Source organism: Phalaenopsis equestris, unplaced genomic scaffold (assembly GCF_001263595.1).
Source record: "Phalaenopsis equestris unplaced genomic scaffold, ASM126359v1 Scaffold000223, whole genome shotgun sequence".
Classification (NCBI taxonomy): Eukaryota; Viridiplantae; Streptophyta; class Magnoliopsida; order Asparagales; family Orchidaceae; genus Phalaenopsis; species Phalaenopsis equestris.
Genome location: NW_018164665.1, coordinates 2,309,345 through 2,319,436, shown reverse-complemented (window position 1 = coordinate 2,319,436; position 10,092 = coordinate 2,309,345). Strand labels below are relative to the sequence as shown.

The following is a 10,092-nucleotide window of genomic DNA, read 5'->3' as shown; positions in this document are numbered from 1 at the left end:
ATAGCCGTGAATCTTTTGGCACAGAACAAATTTCCAATGAACTTTGCCACAACTATAACATACATGATTTATGCTAGAAAGACGATCAATTAAAAGCTTTTATGATCAACAAATTACATAAACATTTAATGAAGATTTTGACTCCTATTTATAAATAGCTATACAATTTGATTGATTATAACCTTGAATTATTTTTTTAAAAAGTTAAATTTCATTATTATAAATCCAAAGTTACCCTTAGGTTAACATCAGTATCACCCTGTTCTTTACGCTTTGATTGATAATAACCTTTAATTATTTTTTTAAAAAGTTAAATTTTTTGGTGAAATTTCATTATTTTAAATCCAAAGTTCCCCTTAGGTTAACATCAGTATCACCCTGTTCTTTACTTCACTCCCGCCTCGCTCCGATTCCCGGCTTCCAGACTCTCGACTCTTCGGTAGTGCTGATCTCATCCTCTTCCTCTCTCTCTCTCTCTCTCTCTCTCTCTCCTTTCGCTGGATACCAGTACTCAGCTTTCCACTACGGGAACCCATCACACTCGACGATCTGCGCCACCAACCTTCATCCGTGGCCGACGTGGTTCCGCTACCATCGCCCGTCGTTACCTCTCCCACGCCTCATTTTAAGGTAATTCTTGTTCATATATTCCTCTTCGGTACCTCCGCGGCCGAATTCGCTGTTGAGCCTTCGTTTCTGCTTCCAATGTCGAAATCCAGAGCTGCGTATCTCACTACACTACGACGGCGAGCTTGTGCTTCGCCGATGAGCTCGAAACGGGCTTGATCTCGAGTTCGAGCTCTGTTGGAAATGCCAGAGTTGGTTATTCTCGCATTCGGAAAATTTCTTCCCTTTTTCTGCTCTTCAGAATATCACATTTGCTTTGTTTATTCTTCAGGCAAGGAAAAAGATGTTGGATGTAGGTGTTCGAGCCGATGGTCGAACAATGAACCAACTAAGGCCTCTGACTTGTTCTCGAAATTTACTTAGTAGAGCTCATGGTTCGGCTCGATGGTCTCAAGGTAAACCCTAAAGTTATTTTTGTTATATTCTCTATTCGGTTACTTTTTTCCCATCCTAATTGATTTGCGATATAATTGCAAGCGTTGATGCAATAGTTTTGTTTACTTTTGACATTTGTATGATGTCATTTTTTATAATGGTTCTATCTGAATATGCAAAGGCTATCATCTGGTAACTCATTGTTAGATTATTTTCAATCTTTCCTGCTTCTTTCTTTCTGTGATCGATGCATTGGAAATTCCAAAGGGTCTTTGTAATTATAAACCGGGGACTCAGATGTCTCCAAAATACAGGAGTTGATACTAGAATAAAATTTTCAAAAATTTACATACACCCCACACAATTCTTATCTATTTACATATCTAACACTGAAAATTTTAGTTTTACATTTATAACACTTTTGTGTAATAAACCTACACATGAAAAGGTTTATCTCACTCTTTAGGAGTAGGTGATAGTGGTATTTTTTGTGTGATATAAAAATTTGAGTTCTATGCATGTAAATATGAAAGCTTGGGCGTTGAATATGCAAATACATAAGAATTGTGTGGCATTCAAGGGGCATGTACATATCTAATACCTAAATTTTGTTTTTCACATATATAAATCAAATCTTTGATATCATATAAAAAATACCACTTTTTAAATTTTACGCACTATTTATTTATTATATAATTAATTCAAGACCAAATGAGCCAAACACGATCGAACAAAAGCTTGTTCGTGTTCAACTCATTTATAATTCGAGTTCGAACGAATCAAACACTAGCTACTTAGTGAGTCAAACACTAGTTGTTCGTGAAAAGAAAGCTTTTTTCATAGTCCTAGTGATGAAATGTTAGGTTGTAATCATGCATTGCAGCTTTTTTAGAATTTTGGCTATTCACCTGATAATTCCTTTCTCTGGTTTCCCTAGTTTGGGATTTTCCATTTTCTCGTTGCACCAACTTGGTATCAGAGCTATCAGGCCGATGGCGGTTTGAAATTTATCAACGATGACGATTGCTGGGAAGGTATGCACAAGCTCACTTTTAATCTCTAATGACGGCTAGATCACCTTACCATTGAGTTTCGTAAGTTCATGGACTAAATGAGGATTGAACTGAGTGCTATTTGGAACATCGTCATTATCCATCAACACTCACACTGACAAGCATGCATACCACACATGCTTCGGGAGAACTTGTGTTCACTTAAGATCCGCGACATACTCAAATGGTTGGAGTTAACAGGCAGATCCTATATCCTTGCATCCTGCAATGATCGTAACACCCAACGGTGGACGCTACTATTTGATTTAGATATGAACGATTTAGATATCTTGGGTCCGTTGTTGAAAGCGATGGTGATATAGATGGAGATGTAATAGTGGAATTCAAGTTGGTTGGTTGAAGTGGAGGAATGCTTCGGGCCTTTTGTGTGATAGAAAAGTACCGCTTAGACTGAAAGGAAAATTTTATAAGACGGTGGTGAGACCTGCAATGCTCTATGGCGCTGAATGTTGGCCTGTAAAAGAGAAGCATACCAATAAGTTAAGTGTTGCCGAGATGAGAATGATTAGGTGGATGAGTGGCTTTACACTTAGAGACAAAATGCGAAATGAATATATCCGTGATAGGGTTGGTGTAGCTCCTGTGACGGACAAAATTAGAGAAAGTCGTCTTAGATGGTTTGGTCACATTAAACGTCGACCATCTGATGATTCGATTAGGGGAGTAGATGTTTTAGATCCGACTTGTGTTAAGAAAGGCAGAGGTAGACCTAGGAAGACTTGGGCTTATCGTATAAAAAATGATCTTAAGTTACTAGAATTAAATGAAAATATGACACTAAATAGGACACAATGGAGAAAAAGGATTCATGTAGCCGACCCCATGTAGTGGGATTAAGGCTTTGTTGTTGTTGTTGTATGGATATTCTAGTCAATAAATAAGTTATGTATGTAAGCTTAAAGGAGGAGCCATTGCTTTGTGGGTTCAACTTTTTCAAACCCGTAAACATGAACGCTGAAGTTGCATTATGAGTTGGCGAAGGATGAAGCAACTATTGTGAGGGCATTTTTTACCTTTTGGTTACGAGCAAATGCTCTATCACCAATATCAAAAATGTTATCAAGGAAACCGCACAGTCAGTGTATCTATTGAAGGGTTTAACTGTTTAAATGAACTAAAAAAACCGAATGAAATAGATCAACAACTAGTGGATACATCGGAGGCCTGAGAGATTCCATTCAAGACGAGCTTGAAATTAATGCTGCATGGCCACTTTCTCAAGCCATTAAATTCGCCTGCGAAGCTGAAATTCAATTAGCCTGAACTCCTAAAGCTAGTTCTTGGAGGCAATCTTGTGGAGAAGATTCCACCGACTTGCAAAAAAGTAATAATCCCAATGCTAAACCCAGATCCCTTCAAGTGCAACAGCTCGCAGGCCTCTCCAATGCTGATGGCAAGGTTCTAGCGAAGCCTAATTACTCCAAAGATAGCCTATATTATAAACCAGACACCTCAAAGTGTTTACATTGTTTATAGCCGGGTCATTAAATGAATGAATGGCCCAATAGGAGTCAGGCTCAGCAACTAGAAGGAGAACAAGAATTGGTTGAAGGCCCCTGTTGATACCTTCTACTGAAGAGCGTGAAGATGTAGTTGGTGAGGAAGTTGATTTTCTCTCTTGTATTTTGGAACAAAATTAGTAGTTCCTAGTGCGTAACGGCATCGCATAGGCATCATATTTTTCGCACCAGATGGCAAGTTTTGTGACATTTTGATAATGGTTTCACCGAAATTATTGTATCCCAATGTGTAGTTACGGCCCTTCAATTGAAGACCTTCAAACATCCAAATCCATATAAAATTGGATAAGTTAAAAATGATGTTTGTTGTAGTTGTGATTAAATCGTGTCAGATTCCATAGGAAAATAACTTTGATTTGAAGTTATCTGTGATGTTGTGAAAATGGATGTTTATCATATCATATTCAGAAGACAATGGCAATGTGATACTAGTGCTTTGTATGATGGTTGAAGCAATGTATATGTTCTTGAATGACAAAATAAAAAAAAATTGTTTGCTGCCAACGAACTCTAGAAATTCCCAAATAGCAGACCAATAAAAAACTGATAAGGCTGCCTTTACAACTGTTCTTGGATTGCGACTTCTAGCGGACAGCAAAAATAGACCTTTTTATTTGCTGTGGTGGTTATGGAAGTCATCAATCAACCAACAGAAGACTTCAGACTTGCGTTACCAGCTGGTGTTGCCACTCTACTGCAGCAGTTAGAAGACATTATGTCGGTTGAACTCCCAAAAGAATTACCTCCAGAGAAAGTTATTCAGCATCAAAGAGATTTATTGCCAGGTGCTGTGTTACCTAACTTACTTTATATCACTTAAGCCCGAACAAACAATACTTCAGGAAATTACTGATGATCTTTTAAGCAATGAATACATTTGTCCTAGCTTAAGTCTGTGTGCAGTGCCAGCGGTGCTTGTACCAAAAAAAAAAAAAAATGGAGGATGATGTATGTGTGTGGATAGTAGTGCTATTAACAAAATCGCAATGAAATACCAATTCTCTATGCCACAATTTTAAGACCTTGTAAATCGATTTTCTGATGCAAAAATTTTCTCTAAATTATATTTAAAATGTGGATATCATCAAATTCGTCCTGGAGACAAATAAAAAAAAACCTTCAAAACTAAAAGAGGTTTGTATGGATGGCGTGTGAGGTCTTTCAAGCTCTATAATGCACCTAGCACTTTTATGAGACTTATCAATGAAGAGCTCAAACTTATTTTAGATTAGTGTTTTGTTGTTTACCTCGATGATATGTTGATTCACAACACATTGTTGGCTCATCATCTCAAGCTTCTTGCTAGCATTCTTTCAATCTCAAGCTCATTGGCTATATTATCAATAAGTCTGGAGTTCATATTAATCCCCAGAAAATAGAAGCCATTAAATCCAGGCCAATCCTTGCAGATATTACGGAGTTTCGAAGCTTTCACGGACTAACCAATTTTTTATCACAATTTATAATGGGATCCAATGAAATTTTGAGGCCATTATGATTTTTTATCACCAATTTATAATGGGATCCAATGAAATTTGTAAAAAATTTATCACCAATTTTTAACAACTACTCTCAAATAAAAGACCTTTATTTGGGGGGTCGACCAACAAAAGAATTTTGATTCAATTAAAGAAAAGCTTTGTTCAGCTCTTGCACTAAGTGTCTCAGATTTTAGCAAACTATTTCAAGTGGAGGTTGATGGGTATACTATTGGATTTGGCTTTGTTCTTTTCCATAAAAACAAACCTATTGAGTATTTCAATGCAAAATTAAGCACTTCCAATCAAAAGTGGTGAACTTATGAACAAGAATTGTATGCTGTAGTAAGAGCTTTAAAACACTGAGAATCATATTTTCCTTGGAATTATGTTATTTGGTGATCATTGGTCACTACAATTTTATAAACTCAAAAGAATTTGAATCGAATGCATATAAGATGGGTAATATTTTTATAGAAATTAAGTTGTTCTGAAACATAAGTATGGAACTTACAACAGAGTGGCTGATGCCTTGAGTCGGATGGCTAGCCTCTTAACTCGTCGAACAAGTACAACTTATATGGAATTAGTTGAAGAACTATAGGATTCTGATTCCTACTCTGCTGAGCCATGGAAACACCGCAAAGCTCACCAACCTATAACTGATTATTCACTACAATAATGGTATTTGCTCAATGGAAAACTGTTATGTATTTCGAGTAGGGGTGCCAATTTGGATCAACGGGTCTAACCCAAATGATATGTCAGATCGAAACTCGACTTGAATATTATACGGCTTGAAAATCCCAACCCAAAACCAACCCGTCTTCAACTCGCCAACTCGAACCGGACCCATCTTCAATTGGTTAACTTGAACCTAACTCGTGTTACTCTTTTAACATAAAGAATAACTCTTATTTGGCTTAAATCTGGATCAATTTCGGGTAAAATTTGAGTCAATTTTAGTTCAATTCCAGGTTGGTTGGTTGATTTCAATTCGATTTAGGATTAACGGATCAACCCAAACCTGGCCTAAAAAATTAAACGGGTTAGCATCTTTAACATGAACCCAACCCAAAAAATTAAACAGATTAGGATTTTTAGCATGAACCCAACCCAAAAATTTTTTTGGGTCAACCTAAATCCATATTTTTTGAGTTGGGTTCGGGTTGAGTTGGAGTGTTGGATCAATTTTCTTACACCCCTAATTCCGTGAACATCTTTTCGAATACAATTAATCAAGGAACTACATGGAGGGCGATTAGCAACTCATCTCAGACGAGATAAAACCTTATCATAATTATAATTAAAAGAACAATTTTTGTTTGTTTGGGCCCAAATTAAGACGGGATGTGAGTAGGTTTAAAGAACAATTTTTGTTTTTTTGGGCCCAAATTAAGACGGGATGTGAGTAGGTTTGTGGAGAAATGCCATCACTTATCAAACTTTTAAAGGTTCTCCACAAAATACAGGCTTATATAATCCTTTCCCTATTCCACAATCCATTTAGGAAGTTCTAATCAATTATTTTATATTATGCTTACCTAAGACTAAACACGAAGTTGATTCTGTCATGGTCATCATGGATTGCCTTCCAAAAATGGCACATTTCACTACCTGCAAGAAGACCTTTAATGTCATTCTTGTAGCTTGAATTTTCTTTAGGGATGTTATCCGGTTGCATGGCATATCTAGAAGTTGATCTCCGATGAGATGTCAAAATTTTAAGTCAATTTTGGCTTGAGTTGTGAAGCAATTTCAAAAATGATATTGAATTTAGCTCAATCTATCTTCGGCAAACCGATGACCAAATTGAAGTAATTAATATTGCTCTTGTTAATTTGATTCAGTGTTTAGCTAGGGAGCAACCCATGAGGTGGGATAAAGTCCTTAGTCAGGCAGAATTTGCTTTTAATTCCATGGTAAATCGCTCAATTGGCCGAACTCCTTTCAGTATAGTCTATACGAAGCCACCAAATCATGCTGTAGACTTGGCTATTCTTGCAAATCTCATTAGTAAGGCTGCTAAATACATCCATCATGCTACAAAATGTCCGAGACAAACTTCAGCCAGCAAAGCATAAGAAGATGGCTGATCAACGACGACGAAATAAGGAATTTAATGCGGGGTCTTGTTATGATCTACTTGGGTAAAGAAAGATTTCCTACTAGAACCCACATTAAGCTGAAACCACGAAAATATGGCCCCTTTCCTCTGGCTGCCTTGATAATTGGCAATGCTTATTTCATTTAACTTTCAGCTGAACTAAATATCTCTCTGACATTTAACGTTTTATTATCATGCTCATCACCTACTAGATGAAAGTCCAACACAAGTTTCCGAACCTGAGTCGAGTTCTTTTGAAGCAGAGGACAACTGATGCAACATTCTCCTTATACACCTAATCTCCTTCACTGTTATTCCTTATTTTACATTAGTACTTGTTTATATGTGGTGAATATTTTAGTAATTTTAGTTATTACTATGTGAAAAACAACTTGAGCCTGTGGTAGTGGTGAAATAGTAGGTTGTAATCGTACATAGCAGCTTTTTCAGAATTAATCTGGTTATTCACCGGATAATTCCTTTTCTTTGTTTTCCCTAGTTTGGGATTTTTTGTTCTGCCGCTGCACTAGAATAAGATTTGTTTATTTTAGTGAATTGTTTCTCTCCTCTTTTTCTTGTTCTGATGCTATTGGTTCAATGATAGTTTATTTTGCCTGTTTTGATATAATTTGATTTCTGAGAAGTATGAGGATTTCAGAGTGTTGGGGAGCTATCTTGATCTTGAATTTCTGTTATTGACTTTTGTTTGAATTGATTTTAATTGTCCTTTCAATTTGTATCTTGAGCAACAAAGTGTTATATATTAGGAATTTGTGACTTGAAATTTGTATGATTTACGCATTAAAAACTTTAGGCTTTAATTATTTCTACTTACATTTATCAAGTTTATTGTATTATTGTACTGGAAATGTTTTTTTTTTATTCTATAATTTTGACTTAGACTAAATATTAGCTTTAAATGTTTTTTTAGCTTTTGTCGTTTTTAATGAATTTTTAACAATGTCCTTATATAACCTTTGAACTGCTCTTTTTTTTTTTTTTTTTTTTTTTTGAAGGATTAAAACCCATGCCCTCACTATTTGATTACTCCTATATCTTTTGCAAGCCCAAAATTTTGTACATTTACAGAACTGATCTCTAGTTTTTATATCATTCCACAGCCATGGGTTTCCTAGCTTAGGATGGCCCTTCCACTTGTTACCGATTATTTGACATCAATTTCTTTATTCTTGAAGGGTTTCCTTTTTTTTCTTTTTTTTTTAATTTCTGCATTTAAATGCTTCCCTTGTGCAGAATTTAATAATTTTCTTCTAAAACTTCATCTCTTTCAGTTCCTTCCTTTTTCAACAGGAGACACGATTGTATTGGCCGCTGTATTTGGACCGAAAGCTGGAACCAAAAAGGGCGAGAACCCAGAAAAAGCCTCTATTGAAGTTATTTGGAAGCCAAAAACTAGTGTTATAGGTATTATCCATATCATTTATGTGTTCATGTTTTGAGAACCACATACCGCTTTCCTGCAGTTTGTTTATCATTCACTTTACATTTTCCCCTTCCTTGATTATTTGTATGTGGATAGTGTATGTTTTGCTAGCATTTCAATTGTCAAAATGATAATAGGTCATTTGACACCCAATTTGTGCAATTTTGCCTTATCTCTTTGACATTTAAAATTAGGAAGATTTACATACATATCACTCAATTCATATGCATTTATATCTATCACCTAATCTTTAATTTTTACATACATACCATCTTACCTATACGTGAAAAGCTGTATTTCACCATTTCTAAGTTAAAATAGGGTGGTGTAAATGTGACAAGCTAAGTTTAGATGTTAGATATGTAAAAACATATGAATTGGGTTGGTATGTATGTACATGCCCCTTAAAATTAATAACCGTCAACTGAGCAGACCGAGTATACCTTTCAATTCTCTCGTTATTGCTTCATTTATAATGAGCTACAACAGCCTAGGTTGATGGTTTTCTACGAAGAGGATACATTTTGTGAGCAAATTAGAGATTTTATTGTCCTGTAACTTCCCTAATTTGTGTTTAAAAATTTACAGATGCAATTACCTGTAAAATTTATATAGATGATCATAATTGTTTGTGCTCAAGTTTGAATATGAAGGAAACTTTGCTTGGTGGTGACGCAGACTATAACTTTGTGATGTAGAGAAGCTATTGATCGATATTTTAGATAATGATATTACTGCTATTCGTAGTGCCGACCAACTTTGCTCTCTTTATTGGCAGTTCACTCACAAGTTTCAAATGGTTGAAATACAGGGAGCGAAACCCGCGAGCTTGTGTACACGGTATCAGAAGCGGGGTGGGGTTTTCATCCCGAGAGACCGAGTTGGGAAAATTCTCAATTGCAATGCTAGTGCTGGGTTCTGTCAGTCCTATTTACCTATTGCAAATTTTAATAGGACTTAATTTCATGTCTTAGTATAAGTATGTTGTTTTAGAAGCTGGTTTGGACACCTTTACTTTTGGTTTATGTTATTTGAAGACTTTTTGTTAGGACCCGAAACCAAAATCAGTGAACAAACAGTGACGAAATTACAATAAATAAGTGAAAAAACTCAAAAGAGGTTGTTCTTATTAAAACCAAAAGAAAATAAGCAAGATACAATTATGATCCACTGTTCGAGAGATAGATCGCCTCTCCACAAAACTTAGACGTCAAATAACAGCCGAAACATTCCTAAACACTTCCCCTACTTTTTCCACTCAAATTCCTCTTAATTTCTTTCCTTCTATACGCGAGCAACGACTTCGTAACTTCCGCCTAGGTGTTGGAATTGCGTCCCGTATCATGCAACAGGATTGTCTCGCTTGGACCGGCCTCCCTCTTCTTTAGCTTGGCCAGTTCAGACCAGTGCTCCTTGTACCAGTTTCGCCAAAGCAGTGGAGGGGCGTAACAACACTCCCCTCCCAAAG

At 36.2% G+C, this 10,092-nt stretch overlaps 1 protein-coding gene across 2 annotated transcripts in view; it reads left to right on the top strand.

Moving 5' to 3' along the window:
* The first annotated feature begins 373 nt into the window (after positions 1 to 373).
* Positions 374 to 10,092, top strand: part of LOC110023189 (exosome complex exonuclease RRP46 homolog) — a 33,903-nt gene continuing 24,184 nt past the window's right edge. For both annotated transcript variants that reach the window (XM_020722468.1, XM_020722469.1), the window contains exons 1-3: positions 374 to 630; positions 899 to 1,022; positions 8,492 to 8,605. In XM_020722468.1, coding sequence (XP_020578127.1) covers positions 911 to 1,022; positions 8,492 to 8,605 — 226 coding nt within the window. In that variant the 5' untranslated portion in view covers positions 374 to 630; positions 899 to 910. The remainder of the gene's footprint in view (positions 631 to 898; positions 1,023 to 8,491; positions 8,606 to 10,092) is intronic.